This window comes from Lepidochelys olivacea (assembly GCF_965140295.1).
Source record: "Lepidochelys olivacea isolate rLepOli2 genome assembly, chromosome: 11".
NCBI lineage: Eukaryota > Metazoa > Chordata > Testudines > Cheloniidae > Lepidochelys > Lepidochelys olivacea.
In genome coordinates, this window is record NC_140421.1 from 56558013 (window position 1) to 56580077 (window position 22065).

The 22065-nt window shown below is 45.7% G+C and overlaps 1 protein-coding gene across 1 annotated transcript in view; it reads right to left on the minus strand.

The window, feature by feature from the left end:
- The window catches only part of DNAH7 (dynein axonemal heavy chain 7), a 270571-nt gene extending 257918 nt beyond the window's left edge, over positions 1-12653 (minus strand). Inside the window, exon 1 of the mRNA XM_084642935.1 lies at positions 12577-12653. Coding sequence (XP_084499061.1) covers positions 12577-12591 — 15 coding nt within the window. The 5' untranslated portion in view covers positions 12592-12653. The remainder of the gene's footprint in view (positions 1-12576) is intronic.
- Positions 12654-22065: the final 9412 nt, after the last annotated feature.

A 22065-nucleotide genomic window follows, 5' to 3' on the forward strand; every position in this document is an offset into this window, starting at 1 on the left:
AGAGGCTCGGGCTAGCCACATGAGTCAAAGCCCACCTGGATCTGAGCTTGGGTGGCAAGCCAAATTACCACCCATGGCACAATGTCCACATTGTATATTTTTAGCATGCTAGCTCAAGCAGAGCTAGCACAAGTCTGTCTACTCAGAGCTGGGAAGTACACTCCCAGCTGTACTGTAAACATATCCTTAAAGAGTCACTTCATACCAGCAATCATTCATAATAATATTTTGTCAACATATACACAACATACCTTTCTGCACACAAGATAACAGAAACAACCCTATGCTGTCTTTTATGTTTATCACAAACTCTCAGAAATGTAGAGCTGTAAGGGTCCTCAAAACAGAGGTGCTGACTTTCACAGTTCCTGAGGGGTGCTCAACTCCTGCTTTGCCCCAGGCCTCGCCCCCACTCCATCCCTTCCCCCAAGCCCCTGCCCCTTCCCTCCACCTCTTCCTGCCACCCTCCTCCCCCATGCCTCCTGCACGCCACTGAACAGCTGATCATGGTGGGAGGGAGATGCTGGGAGGGGGAGGCTCTAATCAGCAGAGCCACCAGTGGGAGGGAGGGCTGTGGGGGTGAGGGAGAGGAGCTGATTCGCGGGACTGCTGGTGGGTGCTGAGCACCCATTATTCTTTTAGTGCCCACGGAGTCAGCACCTATGCCTCGAAAAGTCATCAAATCCAGCCCCCAGTGCTGTGGAAGGACCAAGTAAACCTAGACCATCCCTCACACGTGTTTTTCAAGACCTCCAATGATGGGGATTCCACAATCCAGGGCTTAACTATCCTTATATGTAGAAAGTTTTTCCTAATATCTAACCTACATCTCCCTTGCTAGAGATTAAACTCATTATTATCTGTCCTACCTTCACCAGACATGGAGAACAATTGTTCACTGTCCTCTTTATAACAGCCCTTAAGATATTTGAAAATTTATGAAGTGCCCCCTCAGTCTTCTTTTTTCCAAGATAAATCATCCCCAGTTTTTTTTAACCTTTCCTCATAGGTCAGGTTTTCTAAACCTTTTATCATTTTTGTTGCTTTCCTCTGGACTCTCTCCAATTTGTCCACATCTTTCCTAAAGTGTGGTGCCCTGAACTGGATACAGTACTACAGCTGTGGCTTCACCAATGCTGAGTAGAGTGGGACAATGAGCTCCCATGTTTTACATACAACACTCCTGTTAATTCACTCCAGAAGTATATTAGCCTTTTTCTCAGCTGCATCACATTGACTCATATTCAATTTGTGATCCACCATAACCCCAGATCCTTTTCAGCAGTACTACCACGTAGCTAGTTATTCTTCATTTTGTAGGTGTGCATTTGATTTTTCCTTTCTAAGTAGAAAGTACTACTTGTCTTTATTGAATTTCATCTTGTTGAATTTAGATCAATTCTCCAATTTGTCAAGGTCATTTTGAATTCTAATCCTGTCCTCCTAAGACCTGGCAACCCCTCCCAGCTTGGTGTTATCTACAAATCTTATAAGCATACTCCCCACTCTATTATCCAAATCATTAATGAAAATATTGAATAGCACTAGACCCAGAACTGACCCAAACAGGACCCCACTATATATGCCCTTTCAGTTTGACAATGAGCCATTGATAATTACTTTCTGAGCATGGTCATTCAACCAGTTGTGCACCCACCGTACAGTAATTTCATCTAGACCACATTTCTCTAGTCTGCTTATGAAATTGCCTTGCAGGACTGTGTAAAAAGCCTTACTAAAATCTAGATACATCTCACATCTACTGATTCCCCCCTATCCACTAGACCAGTAATCCTGTCAAAGAAGAAAATTAGGTTGGTTTGACATGATTTGTTCTTGACAAATCCATGCTGGCTATTCCTTATAACCATATATTCCTTCAGGGGTTTACTAATTGATTGTTTCACAATTTGTTCCAGTAACTTTCCAGGTATCTGTGACACACTGTGCCCCATGTTCACCCCTGTTTATGATATGATACATAGTGTACAAAGTATGCCTTGTGAGCTTTCATTTGAAAACGCATAATCTGCTGAATATTATTATCCTACTGAAATATGTGTAACATCACTGCATATAAAATTGTGAGATGTTGCCATGATTGTTAGTGAAACATGCTGTAGTTCTAGGTAACATTATCAGATCATTTTCTTGAAGACAAAAGCACACTGGCATGCCAGGTAGGTGCTAGAAGACCATCATCTGAATAACTGGATATTCACCACCGGACAGTAGTTTTCCCACCCCTGCTCTAGACACCCCTCCTCCCCCATCTCTACTCATGGCAACAAGATTCCTTGAAAGACAAAGGTGCATCACTGAACTAGGGGAGAGTGGTCCTGGCCTGGAGGTTTTTTCCATCCAGTACAGACTGTTGAAAGCTTTTTTTCTTTTGTAACCAACTATGATTTGTATGCCTTATCACTTGTAAATCACTTAACATCTATCTTTCTCTAGTTAATAAATTACTTTATTGTTTTATCTAAACCAATATATTTGGATTGAAGTGTTTGGAAAGCCTCCATTTGAGACAAGACTGATACATATTCATTACACTTTATTGGAATGATGGACTAATTTATGAGCTTCTATGGTCCAGTGGGCTACTGAACAGTACAAGATGCACATTTCTGGGGGGCAAGGCTAGGACTGAGGGATATGTGGTTGCAGCTCTGTATCTATTCATGGATGGCTGGGCATAGAATTCGTCTACTCAGCTGGGAGTGACTTTGCATGCTGGTAGCTGTGAGTGATCAAAGCCTGGAGAGGTTTGCTGTTCACTAGCAAAGCAGTGTAAAAGGCATCCCAGGCTGGAAAGGTAAGGGGACACAGCAGTTCAGGTTTCACCCTAGGGAATGTCATAGTATCAAAGTCAGGCTGACTGGTCTATAATTCCCCAGGACCTCTTTGTTCCCTTTGTTAAAGATATGTACTGAGTTTGCTCTTCTCCAGTCTTCTGGGACCTTACCCTTCTTCCAGTTCTCAAAGATAAGTGCAACCAGTTCCAAGATTGCTTCAGCGAGGTTAGTTCCTTAAGTACAGTAGGATGAATTTCATCAGGCCTTGCTGACTTGAATACATCTAACCTATCTAAATATTCTCACGGGCCAGGACAGTCCTGCCCAGCCCCTGAGCTCCTGGCCGGGGAAGCTACCCCTGGCCCCTCTCCCGGTGCCACGCCACCATGCGGGCAGTGCAGCTTGCACCCACCCACCTCCCAGGCTTTCCAATAAGCCTGTCCTGCCGCTCTGAGCAGCATGGTAAGGGGGCGAGGGGAGGGGGGATACAATAAGGGGCAGGAGGTCCCGGGGGGCAATCAGGGGACAGTTGGATGGGGCGGAGTGGCAGTCAGGAGACAGGGAGCAGGGGGGCTGGATAGGTCCTGGAGGGTTAGTTAGGGATGGGGGGTCCCGGGAGAGGTGGTCAGCGGACAAGAAGCAGGGGGAGTTGGATGGGTTGGGGATTCTGAGGGGGGCAGTCAGGGGGTGGGAAATGGGAGGCGGTGGATAGGGGGCAGAAACCAGGCTGTTTGTGGAAGCACAGCCCTCCCTACCCGGCCCTCCATACCATTTCGTAACCCCAATGTGGCCCTCGGGCCAAAAAGTTTGCCCACCTCTGATCTACACTTTCCTTCATCTTCTCTTTCTCCTAATGCATTATTAGCTTTGATGTCCTTACTAGGTGTAACTCATTTTGTACTTTACCCTTTCTGATTTGTTCTTACATGTTTGTACTATTCTTTTGTACGGCTCCTTAGCAATTTGTCCATGTTTCCACATTTTGTAGGATTCCTTTTTGATTTTCCAGTTATTAAAGAGCTTCTGATGGAGCCATACTGGCCTCTTCCTATTCTTCCTTCTGTGTTGCTCTGTACCTCAAAGGAACACCCTGCACCCCCATGTTCATCCTTATAATATGATTGTATGGTATCCAATGCAAAGTTTGTCATGTCGGGTGTCTTTGGAAGGCTCATGATGCACTGAGCATTGTTGTTATAGTAATATTTTAGGTTGTAATTTCATGTATATAGTTATGAGCCTGAAAATGTGTCCTCATGGCTTAAAACAAGCCCAAGCAAAACTCTCCAGGAGCAGGGGGGGCAGTTCACACCTCATCAGGGTATGTATGGGACAAACCCAGCCCAGCCTCACAGGAACAAAGGACATTGGCCTAGGCAGCAACAAAGAATCTGCTGGACTTTCAAGTGAGCCATCCTCTTGCCTTGGTCAGTTTGGGACTACGATGAGATAATGCTCACCTGACTCTGAAGGAGGAGCAAAGCCAAGAGGGAAGAAAGAACATGATAAAAGGGAGAGACACTTGCCATGCTCTCTCTCTTCCACCTCCATCTACAGCCACCACCACCAAGCGACTGAAGCACTGATCAAAACAGAGAGCCTTGCTGAAGGGCAACCAGCCAGACTGTGGTGAGAACCATCTAAGTTTGTAAGGACACTGAAAGTGTTAAAATCAGCTTAGAATGCATTTTGCTTTTATTTCATTTGACCAAATCTGTCTTGTGCTTTGACTTGTAATCACTTAAAATATGTCTTTTGTAGTTAATAAATTTGTTTGTTTATTCTACCTGAAACAGTGCATTTGGTTTGAAGCATGTCAGAGACTCCCCTTGGGATAAGAAGCCTGGTACGTATCAATTTCTTTGTTAAATTGACAAACTCATATAAACTTGCAACGTCCAGGGGGCATAACCGGACACTGCAAGACAGAGATTCCTAGGGTTGTGTCTGGAACCGGAGATATTGGCTAGTGTCATTCGGTTGCATAATCCAGGCAGTGGCTGGCCAAAAGTGCTCACTCGCGTAGCTGGAGGCTGTGCGTGAACAGTCCGGGAATAGGGGGTTCTCACAGCAGACCAGGGTAAGGCTGGCTCCAGCAGTCTAGGATTGGGGTGACCTAGCAGATCACCAGTCTGTATAAAGAAAAGGAGTACTTGTGGCACCTTAGAGACTAACCAATTTATTTGAATTGGTTAGTCTCTAAGGTGCCACAAGTACTCCTTTTCTTTTTGCGAATACAGACTAACACAGCTGTTACTCTGAAACTTGTTGTAATATTGCAACCTTTAGGTCTGTAATCGAGTGACCAAAGAGATTGAAGTGTTCTCCGACTGGTTTTTGAATGTTATAATTCTTGACGTCTGATTTGTGTCCATTTATTCTTTTACGTAGAGACTGTCCAGCTGGTAATAGCTCACCTTTCCTGATCACTCTTGTTACAGTCTGAATGGTAACACCAATTATTTCTTGTTCTCTGTATATATAAAATCTCCCCACTATATTTTCCACTGTATGCATCCGATGAAGTGAGCTGTAGCTCACGAAAGCTTATGCTCAAATAAATTGGTTAGTCTCTAAGGTGCCACAAGTACTCCTTTTCTTTTTGAGAATACAGACTAACACGGCTGTTACTCTGAAACAAGTCTGTATAGATATCTAAGATATTGAGCCGATTCCCTCACTGATTTCCCTCTTGTTGCTCTTATGACCCTACTAAGAAAAGGAGTACTTGTGGCACCTTAGAGACTAACCAATTTATTTGAGCATAAGCCAAAAATTTGTTAGTGTCTAAGGTGCCACAAGTACCCCTTTTATTTTTGCGAATACAGATTAACACGGTTGCTACTCTGAAATCTATGACCCTACTGTTTTCCATGTCTCCCCACAACATCTAAACCTCTGTTAAGATCACCTTTTTTATATTTCCCTGTGGGCTTTTGTCACGTGCCCCCCTTGACACCACTTAATCCAATTATGATAATAAACTAGTGGTCACAAATTTTCATTAAAAACTTTTTTGATGGAAAATTGCCTTTATTCTAAACCAAAAACTCTTGCAAAGTACTTTCAGTTTTTCCCAAATGTTCTGATTTTACATCAAAAAATAAAATGATTTTCCTCATTGTTTACCCCTTTATTTCCCGTTTTCCACTGAACGCAACCCAGTTAATGGTGTTATGTGGTTAGGGGTTTTCCTCATTTTTTCTGGTTGGTTTTTTTGTTTGTTTGTTTTTGTTCTTCAATTTTTCACTCTAAGTTTTCCAAACCTAGAGAAGCTTTTAAAAGTGACAGAATACCAAAAGGAAAAAATAAAGAGTGAAAAAAACAATTCTTCCACCACAGGACTGGATTTTTCACCCTAGACCAATACAAGTGGCTGATGGTTCCACCTATAAGCCCCTTGAGAGCCACACAGATCTTGCATCTGCGCCTCTTCAACACTGCTGGGCAGCCCCCCGAGTCTTGTTTTAGCCTTGGGGCAGCAAAGTTTCCATGAGCCATACTGTCAGCCAGTTTCTCCATCTACAGGAACTTCCATGAAGGAAGTTACCCCTCTGCATTATGAAATCAGCACAAGTTACTGCAGACTCTTCCCCCATAATTTTTTTGTGGTAAGAGTCTGACAGAGTCTAGCCAGCCTCTCAACCTATTAACTCTTTAGAGCCCAAACCCTGCATAGGGGATTCCACAGGGTTAGGGGAGACACCATTCCCCCCTCTGCATCTCTGTCTCACCAAACCTGGACACATACAGGCAGACGCCCATTCACATGCATCTGCAGAATATAGTAAAGGGGCCTTGCTTTTTAGTCTATTTGCCATTCAGTTCTGATAACATTACTAGAATAAATCAATGAAACAGTGGCATAAATTCAAAAGTTAATTGCTGCTCTCCAGCCCACTGCTATTAACTTTTCACACAATTATTAAGAATTAATTTATGAACATTTATTTAAATTCAAACCATAAATGTAGATTCACATTATATTTAATTTTTTTTCCCTTTTGAGAGTGAGAAAGGTACTCTGCTGAACAGGGGACAGGCTGCAGGGCAAAAAAGTACAGTAGTTCTATGCAAGCTCTTCCCACAAATACATAGTAGCTGGCTTTTTCTGTTAAAATGATCGCAGTAAAAGAATCAAAGGTGACCTTTAAATTATCAATGAATTTCACAGTTAATACTCCCCTCAGATTAATAAAGGCAGCCAACATCTCTCAGAATTATTATTTCAGTCTTTCTGTGTGCAGATTCATAAAATAAAAGATCCCAATAACAGATCCAATGTGAAAGATTTCTTCATGGGCAGAAGAGCACCCTATGTAGCCATTTTTTTACACCTGTGAAAAGTGGATTCAAAACACTAGCAAAAATAAGAATAATAGCATTTTACACTACAAGTGTAAATGACTACACAAAGAGCAAGGTAGTACAGAATATTTTTTATGTAAAAAGTTAAACTGATAATGCCACCAAAGAAGCGCTGACAGTGCAATGCATAGGCTAAATCCAATGTTCAGTTATAGTGAAAAAAATGTATGCCTCACTATTCCTTATCCAGTTTACTGTATATATTTACTATAATAAACCAAACCCCAGAAGTCCCTAAATATGTGGGTTATAGTGGAATTATTTTAATATTGATGGTATTTCTATTTAATCTTGATTGTGTGAGATGATCTTTAACAGGTATTTAGATATATAATTTCATTATGGAGCCACCTGCTAACATTCATAGCTGAAGTTGCAAATCAGCACTCCATTATATATGCAACGTTTATACCGTGCATAATTCTGAAAATAATTTAATTTAATCTTAAACTGTTCACGCTCCCTCCCCCATATAAGAATTCCTATATGCAGCAAACTGTACCAAGCTACCATCGAACTTGCTTCTGCAGTTTATAATGTTATACATTTTATAATGACTTTAGAGAAAAGCCCCTTAAACATGCTGTAAGAACAGCAACCCTGAAACAAAATGTCAGTTTATGTTTACATTTCAAAACTAATTTTAAAATTATATGAATAGCTGCAAGGAGGATTGTATCACTTTTGAATACCTGATTTAAAAGAATTCAGAGTACAGACACTCCACTTTCATTTTACTAGAGGATATCATCCTGCAATCAACTTTCCACTAATGAGATGAATGTTAAAGTCTCCTTTAGCAAATATGGTTATACCACCTGCTCTGTTACTCAAAAAGTATGTGTGTTTAAGTGAATGTCAGAGAGGAAAAACAAGTCATTTAAAAAAATTTAATCCAGTCTGTTTACTTAAGCCAAAACATAAAAAAATTCCATCCAGTTCAAAAGAAAACCCCCTAAATATGCTAGATTAGCATAAACTTCAGTAACAAAGCTAGCCTGAAATCATACATAAGGGAAATACTGAAGTAAAAGAATGCCCTCCTCTGTTTAAAAGTATGCACACATTCTGCATATGATCCTATGCTTCTATTTGAAAAACAAACACTCTAGGTCTTATTCTGGCTTGTCTTGTATGGAGTTACCAGGTGGAGGGGAAGAAGTTACAATACTCCCTACGGTCCTGATCTTGCAAAGACTTATGCATGTACTTAACTTTCCCACTGTGAGCAGTAGTACTATTGATTTTAGGAGTCTTTACACTGGTAAAGATAAGACCATGCATAAATATCTGCCAGATGAGGAGCTACATGTACAAACCTAAGCCAAGCTCCTCTTCTCTCGTCCTTAAATCCTACTTTCTCCATGAATCCTTAACATCTTGTTCTTCATAGCTATAACTCCCCTCACTCTTTCCTACTGGTCCCCATTGTCTTGCCTATCCTAAACTTATAGGTGTAGGGCACATATCCTATTCCATTTGTAAAATATCATGTACATTTACTCTGTTTTTAAAAAATCTGATGAAACATGGCAACATCTGATTATACACTGAAATCTCATCACATTTGGGTGTTGTGATATAAATGAGATGGTGATAGTGATAGAAGCCTGGCTGAAGTGATATAAAGATAGAGGCAGTGACAAGTACATACACAGTCATTATGGCAACTGTGGCAAGCACATGAAGGGAACAAGGTAGCAGTGGGCAAGAGTAACGCCAAGTGGTGATGGCAAGGGGCACAAGAGGTAACCACAGTAGTGGTGGTGGGCACATGAGTTCCTCGAGGCTGCAGCAGCAATAACAAGGTGTCACAGGGTGTCACAGGTTATTGCAACAGCAGGGAAATCATTGTAGAGTGGAGGGTGAAATCAGTGCAGGGGCGGGGAGGTGAAGTCAACACAGAGGCAGAAGGTAACTGTGGAGGGCAGATGTTAAGGCCACCATAGAGTCAAGGGGTGACATTAGAGAGCTGTAGGAGAAGGAGCTAGGTCGGCGCAGTGGCAGGGGGGCTCACCGCGGGCAGGGGGAGTAAGCGGGTCGGGACAGCGGCAGGGGGGCTCACCGCAGGCAGGGGGAGTAAGCGGGTCGGGGCAGTGGCAGGGGAGGTCACCGCGGGCAGAGGGAGTAAGCGGGTCGGGACAGCGGCAGGGGGGCTCACCGCAGGCAGGGGGAGTAAGCGGGTAGGGGCAGTGGCAGGGGAGGTCACCGCGGGCAGGGGGAGTAAGCGGGTCGGGACAGTGGAAGGGGAGGTCACCGGAGGCAGGGGGAGTAAGCGGGTCGGGGCAGTGGCAGGGGGGCTCACCGCGGGCAGGGGGAGTAAGCGGGTCGGGACAGTGGCGGGGGGCTCACCGCAGGCAGGGGGAGTAAGCGGGTCGGGACAGTGGCAGGGGAGGTCACCGCGGGCAGAGGGAGTAAGCGGGTCGGGACAGTGGCAGGGGAGGTCACCGCGGGCAGAGGGAGTAAGCGGGTCGGGGCAGTGGCAGGGGAGGTCACCGCGGGCAGAGGGAGTAAGCGGGTCGGGACAGTGGCGGGGGGCTCACCGCGGGCAGAGGGAGTAAGCGGGTCGGGACAGTGGCAGGGGGGCTCACCGCAGGCAGGGGGAGTAAGCGGGTCGGGGCAGTGCCAGGGGAGGTCACCGCGGGCAGAGGGAGTAAGCGGGTCGGGACAGTGGCGGGGGGCTCACCGCGGGCAGGGGGAGTAAGCGGGTCGGGGCAGTGGCAGGGGAGGTCACCGCGGGCAGGGGGAGTAAGCGGGTCGGGGCAGCGGCAGGGGGGCTCACCGCAGGCAGGGGGAGTAAGCGGGTCGGGACAGTGGCGGGGGAGGTCACCGCGGGCAGAGGGAGTAAGCGGGTCGGGACAGCGGCAGGGGGGCTCACCGCAGGCAGGGGGAGTAAGCGGGTCGGGGCAGTGGCAGGGGGGCTCACCGCGGGCAGAGGGAGTAAGCGGGTCGGGGCAGTGGCGGGGGGCTCACCGCAGGCAGGGGGAGTAAGCGGGTCGGGACAGCGGCAGGGGGGCTCACCGCGGGCAGGGGGAGTAAGCGGGTCGGGACAGCGGCAGGGGGGCTCACCGCGGGCAGAGGGAGTAAGCGGGTCGGGGCAGTGGCAGGGGGGCTCACCGCGGGCAGAGGGAGTAAGCGGGTCGGGACAGTGGCAGGGGAGGTCACCGCGGGCAGGGGGAGTAAGCGGGTCGGGGCAGTGGCGGGGGGCTCACCGCAGGCAGGGGGAGTAAGCGGGTCGGGGCAGTGGCAGGGGAGGTCACCGCGGGCAGGGGGAGTAAGCGGGTCGGGGCAGCGGCAGGGGGGCTCACCGCAGGCAGGGGGAGTAAGCGGGTCGGGACAGTGGCGGGGGAGGTCACCGCGGGCAGAGGGAGTAAGCGGGTCGGGACAGCGGCAGGGGGGCTCACCGCAGGCAGGGGGAGTAAGCGGGTCGGGACAGTGGCAGGGGAGGTCACCGCGGGCAGGGGGAGTAAGCGGGTCGGGGCAGTGGCGGGGGGCTCACCGCAGGCAGGGGGAGTAAGCGGGTCGGGACAGCGGCAGGGGGGCTCACCGCGGGCAGGGGGAGTAAGCGGGTCGGGACAGCGGCAGGGGAGGTCACCGCGGGCAGAGGGAGTAAGCGGGTCGGGGCAGTGGCAGGGGGGCTCACCGCGGGCAGAGGGAGTAAGCGGGTCGGGACAGTGGCAGGGGAGGTCACCGCGGGCAGGGGGAGTAAGCGGGTCGGGGCAGTGGCAGGGGGGCTCACCGCGGGCAGGGGGAGTAAGCGGGTCGGGGCAGTGGCAGGGGGGCTCACCGCGGGCAGAGGGAGTAAGCGGGTCGGGGCAGTGGCGGGGGGCTCACCGCAGGCAGGGGGAGTAAGCGGGTCGGGACAGCGGCAGGGGAGGTCACCGCGGGCAGAGGGAGTAAGCGGGTCGGGGCAGTGGCGGGGGGCTCACCGCAGGCAGGGGGAGTAAGCGGGTCGGGACAGTGGCAGGGGAGGTCACCGCGGGCAGGGGGAGTAAGCGGGTCGGGGCAGTGGCAGGGGGGCTCACCGCGGGCAGGGGGAGTAAGCGGGTCGGGGCAGTGGCAGGGGGGCTCACCGCGGGCAGAGGGAGTAAGCGGGTCGGGACAGTGGCAGGGGAGGTCACCGCGGGCAGGGGGAGTAAGCGGGTCGGGACAGCGGCGGGGAGGTCACCGCAGTCAGGGGGAGTAAGCGGGTCGGGACAGCGGCAGGGGAGGTCACCGCAGTCAGGGGGAGTAAGCGGGTCGGGACAGTGGCAGGGGAGGTCACCGCGGGCAGGGGGAGTAAGCGGGTCGGGGCAGTGGCGGGGGGCTCACCGCGGGCAGGGGGAGTAAGCGGGTCGGGACAGCGGCAGGGGAGGTCACCGCGGGCAGAGGGAGTAAGCGGGTCGGGGCAGTGGCAGGGGAGGTCACCGCGGGCAGAGGGAGTAAGCGGGTCGGGGCAGTGGCAGGGGGGCTCACCGCGGGCAGAGGGAGTAAGCGGGTCGGGACAGTGGCAGGGGAGGTCACCGCGGGCAGGGGGAGTAAGCGGGTCGGGGCAGTGGCAGGGGGGCTCACCGCGGGCAGAGGGAGTAAGCGGGTCGGGGCAGTGGCGGGGGGGCTCACCGCGGGCAGAGGGAGTAAGCGGGTCGGGACAGCGGCAGGGGAGGTCACCGCGGGCAGAGGGAGTAAGCGGGTCGGGGCAGTGGCAGGGGGGCTCACCGCGGGCAGAGGGAGTAAGCGGGTCGGGACAGCGGCAGGGGGGCTCACCGCGGGCAGAGGGAGTAAGCGGGTCGGGACAGTGGCAGGGGAGGTCACCGCGGGCAGGGGGAGTAAGCGGGTCGGGGCAGTGGCGGGGGGCTCACCGCGGGCAGGGGGAGTAAGCGGGTCGGGACAGCGGCAGGGGAGGTCACCGCAGGCAGGGGGAGTAAGCGGGTCGGGGCAGTGGCAGGGGGGCTCACCGCGGGCAGAGGGGAGTAAGCGGGTCGGGGCAGTGGCAGGGGAGGTCACCGCGGGCAGAGGGGAGTAAGCGGGTCGGGACAGTGGCAGGGGAGGTCACCGCGGGCAGGGGGAGTAAGCGGGTCGGGGCAGCGGCAGGGGGTCACTGTGGAAGGTAGCGGGAGGCCATGATGAGCTGTGGGAACCGCTGTAGCTGACACAGGAAGGTCAGTGCAGGATGGGGCAGGTCAGAGCCGGCGTGTCTCTGAGGGGGGGGGCAGGGGAGGCCAGTGCAGGGCGGGCTGTTGCTTTTGGCGGTCGGGGAGAGCAGTACAGGTCGAGCGGTCACTGGGGGCTGAGGAGAAGGCAGTTGAGTGGGAGGGTCGCTGTAGCGGGGCCGGGAGTTGCTGTGCGGAGCACGGGGACGTCAGTAGGGGCGGCGGGGGCGGAAGCCGCTGCACAGGCGTGGGGAGGTCGTCCCAAGACCCATCCCCCTCACCTGCTCGCTGCCCATGTCTGCAGCTCCTCCTGGGTCGGGGCCCCGCTCGCACGCACGCTCCTGCCAGCTCCCTTGGGGCCCAGTCGCCGGCGGCAGGAGGAGGAGGAGGGGCTGTTGTGTTGAAGGAAGCCCCGTTGCTTAGCAGCGGTTCGGGCCCAGGCTCCGCCTCCGCCGCGAGGCGCAGAGCGAATCCCAACGGTCCCCGCCGGCAGTGCGCGCGCCTGATTGGCCCGGAGCTTCGGAACGCCCCTAGGAGGTGGCTGGCGTTGGGCCGTAACGTTAGCGCCCAGTGCCGGTAACCCTGCTCTAAGGCCCGCCCACCAGCCAGCGCGGCCCGGCCTTAGGGCCACCCCCAAACTCTGTGACAGCGGCTCGGGGTTGGGGATTTCGGTTGTTCAATACCTGCCTCAGACGCAGCCGTGCGCCTTCCTACCGGCCGCCGAGGCGTAAACAGCACCCGGGGTGGCTGTACCTGGAGCCAGCTGCTAGGGCAGCCCTGGGGTCAACCCCACTGGCCCCTGCAGAAGTCGCGGTGGGTGGTCGTGGAAAGTCATGGAGCGTGAGAGGTCCCTGGCAGACACGGAGCCCGTCTGATGGGGAAGGAGACTAACGTAGCGCCCAGGCACACAGTGAAGAGTTCTGTGTCAGCTTGGCAGAAGCTGGTCCCCTAAAAGACGTAACTTCACCGAGCTTGGTTCACCTGTCAACAAGTACTGTTAATATTCCTGGTGAAATATCCACCTCCCTAACAGTAAACAGTCACAACAAAACAAAACGTTCTGCTGTTCTGCAACATTCAAAATAATTTTTGTATTGATTTTGGAATGATTCCTAGAAAGTCAAAGAGAGCAAACTTAACACATTGACCTGTTAATTGCAGGCAACACCAAGAGAGGAACAAAGATCGTATTTAAATAAGAAAACAGTTCTGTATAAGTTCTTATCGACACCTAATTTCCTTGATAATTGCATTAGCTTCTTTTGGCCACTGAGGGGTGTACGTTCAACATTAAAACTGAAATGCTCTGCTAAAGGAAAAACAGTATATTCAGGAATGAACACCAGAAACATGACAATGTACTCCTTTGCTACTGATTTATAGTTACAATTTTCATTGTCCCACACAACCACAATTCAAGCATTAACATGTGAAGAAGTGTTTTCTGCTTGGTAAACTTGGGGGTCTGGTCCTGCTTTCCCTGAAGTCAATGGAATGTTGTTATTGTCTTCATTGAGATTGAGGGCAAAAGTGAAACCTTGTGCTGGACTATGCCCAGAAATTGCACCAATTTAACCAAACCTGGTACTAAATCAATACGGCTAACTCAATTCACCTCTTCTGTGTAGACACTCTTAAATCAGTTTGTATCCACACAAGGATTGCACCAATTGAACTAAATCAATTTAGAAACCAAATTTAGTTAAATTGGTGCAGTTTCTGTATGTAAGCTGAGACCATGTTTGTTTTCATACACTCATAGACTTTAAAGTCAGAAGGGACCATTATGATAATCTAGTCTGACCTCCTGCACAACACAGGTCACAGAATCTCACCCACCAACTCCTGTAACAAACCGCTTACTGAAATCCTCAAATTGTGGTTTAAGACTTCAAGGTGCAGAGAATTCTCCTGCAAGTGACCCGTGCCCCATGCTGCAGAGGAAGGCAAAAAAACCCCAGGGCCTCTGCCAATCTGCCCTGGAGGAAAAGTCCTTCCTGACCCCAAATATGGCAATCAGCTAAACCCTGAGCATATGGGCAAGACTCACCAGCCAGACACCCAGGAAAGAATTCTCTGTAGTAACTCAGATCCCACCGCATCTAACATCCATCACAGGCTATTGGGCATTTTCAACAGGATGACAAAATAGTTTTATATTAAACAACCACATACTAAAAGGAAACCAATTTCACATATGCTTGCTTTATATCATTTTTCTGATACTATAGTTTCTATAAAATCATTCTTTTGAACAGTGTGTGTGTTCTTGCTTATAGTGATATTAAGTGAAAGTTTCATCCTTAGAAATAGGAAGAAATTGATTTTAATGGAGCTATGCTGATTTATATCAGCTTAAGATCTGGCCCATTCTTTTTTAAACAGCAAGGCCCAATCCTGTGAGTTCATGGCAGTCCCCAAGACTCAGTGAAGTCAGTGGGTGTTATAACTTGCAATATGAGTCACCAAATTAGACAGCTGCTTACCAAATTGATGCACAGGAGGATGGGGCTGAGAGCACTACTCAGTTCACTTGACTTTCAGCCTTGTACGTCATATGCTTCAGATGCTCATGTTATTTATTTGATCATATTTTGGTTTTTATCAGGTAAGCAAAAAGCTATCACTATCTAAAGTGCTATGACTATCTAAAGTAATACTTCATCCTTTTATTTGTCCAATAAAACAGCTTGTCCTGTTTTATTAGTCAGTGACTTCCTAGTTACATAACTATATTTACATTATTGCTTGGGGCAACAGAAAAACTTTCCTTATTTGATCTGCCAGTTCTTTAGAAAAGTATGTTGTTACTATATCAGCAACCAGTTCTAATTTGACAAAAGGTTACAAGTGTGAAACAGAGCATACAGTTTGAACATTTCAATTAGTAGAAGGTTTTACATTAATAATTACAGTTACCATATTTATCCAGAAAGTGACCCTTTCTGCTCTTTCAATGATAAAGAATTTGTGGTCATGAGAGGAAGTCCCACTTGATAAGCTGTACCTGCAACTGAATGGCTCAATATAAAGGGGAGTGTGTGGAACTGCAAATTCAAGAAAGGCTCAGAGCTAGGCACTTAAACCTTTGTGGCTCTTACTACTACTTACGGTACCTAAATACAAAATTTAGATCCTCAAAAATCCCCACTCAGCTGCCACTTAATACAGTAGTTGCCAACATTTCCTGGACACCTAAGTTTCTGCTAATAAAGTCTCCTGGTGCCTAAATTTCTGCCAAAGTGCATGCACAAAACTGTCTTGAGCTGCTTGGTGCCCAGCTCCTGCCTAAGTCCTGGTGGCACTTACAAACTGTGCGTACCCTACCTATCTGACCTGCAGGTCCTAATCTGATAGATGTTCTCAGAGCATGCCTAATCCACAAAGAACACAGCTGAGGAGAAACAGCTGCTGTCATCCCAATACCCTAATGGTTAAAGCATTCACCAAGGATGTGGGAGACAGATTCAAATTCCCACTTTGCGTGATATGGAGCAGGGAGTTGATTCCACATTGCCCATCTTCTAGGTGAGTGCCCTAACCATTGGGTATTTGGACACACACATCCCTGCCTGCTCCAAATATTGCCAATCTGGTCATCCAGAAAATGTAGGAAGGGAAATCCGTAAAGCAGATTGGATTCAGCTATTGTGGAGCAAGGGTAGATCCTAAAGGTAGCAACATATATTAAGCACATTTCCATGTCTCCAATAATTCTCCTAAAGCATACAATCAAGCCAACATAAGTTGTAACAATTTTTATTTTCAGTGATCAGTAAATGCTCATTTAGCAAATTCATATTTATGGTTCAAAGAATCACAATGAAAAGCCATTAGGAGTCTCACCTAGTCATATTTTATGTAGTCCTTAATCTCAGGATCTGGAAAGCATTACAATTTTTTTCTATAAATAACTGTTCCTTTCACATTGTCCATAGGAATTTCCTCCTTTACACAGAAGTCCCTAAGAAGTTCAGATTAGGTTATGTTATTGTTTCCTACTCTTTTTCCCCCCTCTACACAGGTTTACTGATCTCAAAGATGCAGCTGCCTCGTCTGTCACTTGCAGAATGTTTGAATCAAATTCCTAAAGTGACAATTAAGTACTTTTAACTTAAACAGAACCTATATTAACTGAGTTAAAGAGTCTTGCCCAAGGCCATAGAAAGATTCAGTACCAAAAGTGGAAGTCTTTGGCTCCCAAGTCCTGAGCTTGGTCCACACCTCTCTTTTATGAGAAATCCAACAACCAAGCTGTTAGAAATAACTCAGCTAAATGCAAAACAAAAACCAGAACAACTTCATCACTCAATTAAATCTCTTATAAATAAGCGGGGTGGGAGGGAAGCCCCAGAGTAAAAACAATGAAAGGATGAGGGAAGAGCCTATACAATAAAAGTTTCTACTGCAGAATGTATGTTAAAAAACAAACCCTGAACACCCCTACCCCCAACACACACACACAAGGAAAAACAGAGTCCACCTTTAGCAGCCAAAGTACACATAGTATATATTGTAACCTATAAAAAGACTAGTCTAGATTAGAGGAATTCACTCCAAGTACAAAAGGGTAGGGTAGAGAGCAAGGTAAAAGATGGTTAGGAAGCAGAACAGAGGGAAATGGCAACATTTTGAAGACAGGAAAACTGAGCAGTGTTCCATTATTTGAAGACAGTTCTTACTGGTAGCTCTGCCTACTATTAAAGTTTAATGAAATAAGGTAGAAAACCTTATATTCATGTACATTTAAATTCACAGTAAAATTTAAAACAAATGCAAAAGTTACAGTTCTTAAACCATATTAGACATGTTTGGGACTTTAATAATAAACAACGAATATAAAGCTAGATTGTAGCTGGCCCTACTCGGGTTATATAAGAACCTTACATTTCTTTTGTGCCCTTTACACAGGAGTCTCATTGAAACTGAAAGGAATAAACTCCTAAGTCACTTAGAAACTTTAAAAAATGTACTCTATATCTCAGTTTCTCCTCCCAGGCTATTTTGTTTACCAAATTTCTCCCACCACCTTCTTGTTGTCTTATTTCTTTTAGAAATTTAAGTTGTAACTTCTTTGAGACAGAGACCTTTTATTTTTATTTATCTTTAAAATAATATGCACACCCACAGCTGTGCTTTGCAAATTAATAATATGGTCCTCTGATGTTAGTGCATCAGCTATATCTCAGGTGTCTGCAACACCCAATGAAGAGGGCAATTTTTGGTCTTGGATTTTGTTTTAAAAAAAAAAAACACCTTATTTTCAGTTTTGTTCTTTGCTTCATTAGTTAGATAGTTTGCAGGCCAGTAGCACTACTGAGTTGGGAAAATTATGATGTTGAAAAACACACAAAGGGTGAGACTTCTTTTTTTTTTAAAGTGACTAAGTCATTTGACTTTCAATGTGAATTGTGCTCCTAATCACTTAGATGCTTTTGCAAATCACACCCAAACTGCCTAGGGTTACAAAACAGATCGCTGCACCCACATCTCTACTTACCTTAGTGCACATGCTCTGCCCCTCTTGGAATTTCTTTACACTACATTCTTGTTCTTGAGAGATTTCAGCATAGCAACTGTGTTAGTCTGTATTCGCAAAAAGAAAAGGAGTACTTGTGGCACCTTAGAGACTAACAAATTTATTTGAGCATAAGCTTTCCTGAGCTACAGCCCACTTCATCTGAGTAATTTCCAGAGTTTTTTTTTTTTTTTAAACATACTGGGCAAACTGACTATATTAACTAAAGTTAAAAATCAAAAGATTTGTGGGTACTTCAGAAAGAGACTCCAATTTGCCCAGTAAGGTAAGAGTCACTATTGTGTATGGCATGAAAATAGTTTAAGTGAATATACAAGCATTTTGGTAACTGTTGTTCTAAATTATTATTTCTAGTCCCTAAATTTAAGTTTTCACATATTTAAAGTGATCTTTCACACAGTCGAAGTTTGTGTTTTTGGTTTTTTAATGCGGTTTACTCTACATTTAGATATTAAGGTAACTTTCATATGGTCTATTCTTTCAGATTACTGAGTGCACCTTTTAGGGTAGCAGCCGTGTTAGTCTGTATCCGCAAAAAGAAAAGGAGTACTTGTGGCACTTTAGAGACTAACAAATTTATTTGAGCATGAGCTTTCATGAGCTACACCTTGTGACATGCTGAGCTGCACCCTAAACTCCCTGACTTAAGTTGGAGTTGAAAGCACTTGGCACTTTGTCATATCAGATCCTTAGTGGGGGAGGGGGAAATGAAGTAGCGTTTCCACTTATTGAATCCATTCAGTGCAAGTTAATGTAGCAAGCTGAATTAAATCAAATCATTTGGTAAGAACACTTCCATAATTGTAGCCCTCTAGCTACCCTTATGCCAGCAGTATGGTGCATATTCATTTATTCAATGAATTTTATCTCTGAGCTACATGTGCATATCCCATTAGAACTTTAGTTCACAATATGGTAGTCACAGCTGATTCACTGAGAGATTAATGGAACTATTAAAAATGAGGGTCAAGGATTTTTGCACAAATATGGGATCATTGTTACCAAAAGTCAATTAAGGGATTTAATAATCTGAAGTTAACAGTTGAGTTGATTTATGTTAAAATAACAGGCATGACTTTTATATACATTGTGTATAGTATCATAACTCCAAAGTTCAATTAAATGAAGTTAGAATTTCAAACAGCCATTAAACTATCACTTTAAATCATAATACATGCAGGAAATTACATATGGAAAGGTTGGTGCGTTAGCAACTGGTAACCATGGTCTTTCAGTTCAAGGATTGTTTGCTCGTTTTATACAGCAAAGTAGGGAGATGATGAGGTTAAAGTTGCATGCAATATTTATATACTGTATATAGAAACTCGGTAAAACTGAAAACTGAATGGATGCATGAAATATGTTTGTTTTGCACAATCATATTTCTGAAAAATTGCTTTATAATGGTAGGAAGGACTATATATCACATAAGTAATTGCATCCTTATCTACAAAAGTCAAACCCTTCGCATACTTGCACAAACACTACAAATAAACTTCAACAATTCTGAGAATAAGAGACTGCAATCAAAATCAAGTTATAGCAGTGACTCAGTGCAGTCATATTTTCCTTCTTCTACGAGAAGGGAGAGATACACTCACACTTTTGGTAACAATGATCCCATATTTGTGCAAAAATCCTTGAACCTCATTTTTAATAGTTCCATTAATATCTCAGTGAATCAGCTGTGGCTTCTGTAGTACAATGTAGCCCTCCTAGTGTGTATTCACACTTTTGGAAATTTGGTGTCAGCAAACAGACTAGAACAGATCACTATGGAAGGGACATTTCTGAAAACTTAGGAGAGACTCATTTCAGATGGGAGCAATTTGATTTACATCAATTCAGTCTAGGGAGGGAAGGATGGGGAATGGCCCAATGTTTACTGCATGGGTAAACTGTCAAATGATTTGGTGCCTGATTGTGAGAGATGCTGAACACCTGCATTTCTGACCGAAATCTATAGAAACTCTGCAGATTCAGCACTTTTGAAATCAGGCCCTTTATCTACAAGTGAACATCACAGATGCAACATAGGACAGCAAGGGGGTTTATAAAGGGACAAAATAGAAGGTCTGCTTATCTAAATCATCAGCAGTATAGGGCAATAATCCAGCCAGCATTTTAATGCTGGTGATTTAGCCAAGTACACCATTAGATTTTACAGGGTTTTATTCTGACTTTGACGTATGCTACCACACTGGCTCTGCTGGGTCTCCAAAATAAAGGACAAAAATAGTCACTGTTGTTACTTTATCAGCTTCAGTAGAATTACACCAGCAATTAATTGCTCAGTGTATTTGTCCTCATACCAGATTTTTTTTTTAAAGCAGCTTTGTAAAAACATCTTTGAATTAATTCCCTCATATCCTTGCATCCATAAAGGCCATTAGCTCCTCTCTGCAGTAGAGCAGAATGAGAATTAGAAATAGTCCAAATGGCAAAGATGAGATGAGCCATACTAGAGGTTATAATTACAGTAAATCTCTAACACTACATAATGTTCACACACAAGAATATATGCAGCATAATGTGAAAAAGGTTTTAGCAGTATACATTTGGAATAGTTATATTACACAAGTGACTCACAGGCTAGTGAGCATGACTAGAGAATTGGTCAAATAATCATTCATGAGCTAGGGACTGGGCTTTGGTATGGAAATTGAGTGTGTTTCAGTGTGTATGGGCACATATGAAATGTTCACTTGCAAAATGTAGGAGCATGGTACTGGATTTTAAGGTAAGTGCTATTAGTATGGTGCTTGAGATTTTCATGTCCGTTAGTAGTTTTCCTTACCAGGTGCTGTAGATTGAATCTCCCACTTCCTAACCTCTGTCGGAGTGCTCCACAGGAAGGAACTGGAAAGCTCAAGAGACTAGTTATGGGATATAGAACTTTCCATCTCTAAATTGTCAGCTCACATCCAGGCCAACTTTCCACAGATATAGAATTCTCTCCCAGAAGGTACTGAACAACTACAAATCACTACCTTCAGCACCATCCAAATCTCTCTTTACAACGGCATTTCTACAGTGTACTCCTCCCACCCTCCCCAGCCATGCTAGTAAAGGAGAATAGGAAGAGAAGACATGGAAGCTTACTTGTATAATTCTGTCAGGCATGCTGATACATGGTAATGTTCACTATAAAACTACCTAGAAAGTCTGTCCATGCCAACATCTCTTAAAAATACCCTTGGCTATTTGGATTGTGATTAGATAAAATATAAATATTGAACTGAGTCTTAGAATGAACACTTGATGGTAACCATCTTAACAGGAATTTTAGATTGATCATTGTGGCTGAATTCTGCCCTGTGATAATGTACTCCTGGCCAGAGAAGTTTTGCACTTCAATCTTTCCCAAGATTTCAAGGGTAAAAATCTTTGACCCTCTGAGGTCTTCATTGGGGTCAGGAATTCACTGTGTTTTTCCTTCTGCTCTAAAAGAAACCACAATTTGAAGTGTTGTCACAGCAAAGGCCTGATCCTGGAAACCTTACTTAGGAGGAGTTCTATTGACTTATTAGAGCTTATGTCAAGGTTTAATAAAAGTTTTCTGAATCAAAGTTTTCTAAGATATATCTTACACATTTACAGTTTGTCACTGTATAATTCAACTCAAAATTACATATTTATGGCTTTTTCTATATTGAAATTAATATGTGAATTTTTCTATATAATGGTTCATCAGTACAGCAGGCTATCCATTTGTCTAATATACAGAGCTGGCAAAGAAGCACTTCCAAGTTTGATAGCTGGCAGAAATAAAGGCACAATTTCCCCCGACTTCTTTCAGCACAGAGTCCAGCAAACTTGTTAACCAGTTCTCTCTGCTATGGGTTTCTGAAAATGTTATACAATTAATTTCTAGTTAGCAAAACATTTGTGGTTGAATTTACAGAGTTACCAATTGCCACCTAGAACAGAGATTATTCTGCTAACATCACATTTCTCAGGGAGACCAAAATCAGAGCGGAGACTCACCATTCTTGTTTTATTTCAAAATTAGTTCTACTATGTTACTAATGGGGGAAACGAGTATTTAATAAATAGGATTTTGTTTTTAGTATATGAAGCACATTGGATAAAAGTTTTATGGGCAGAAAATTTGAGAGAGTTGAAGTGAATACTGCAGTAATGCCAAAACAAATACATGGGGATACTGTTCCCTTCACAGAACACACAACTCAGTCATGACGTTCTAAACACAAACAGAACAACACTTATG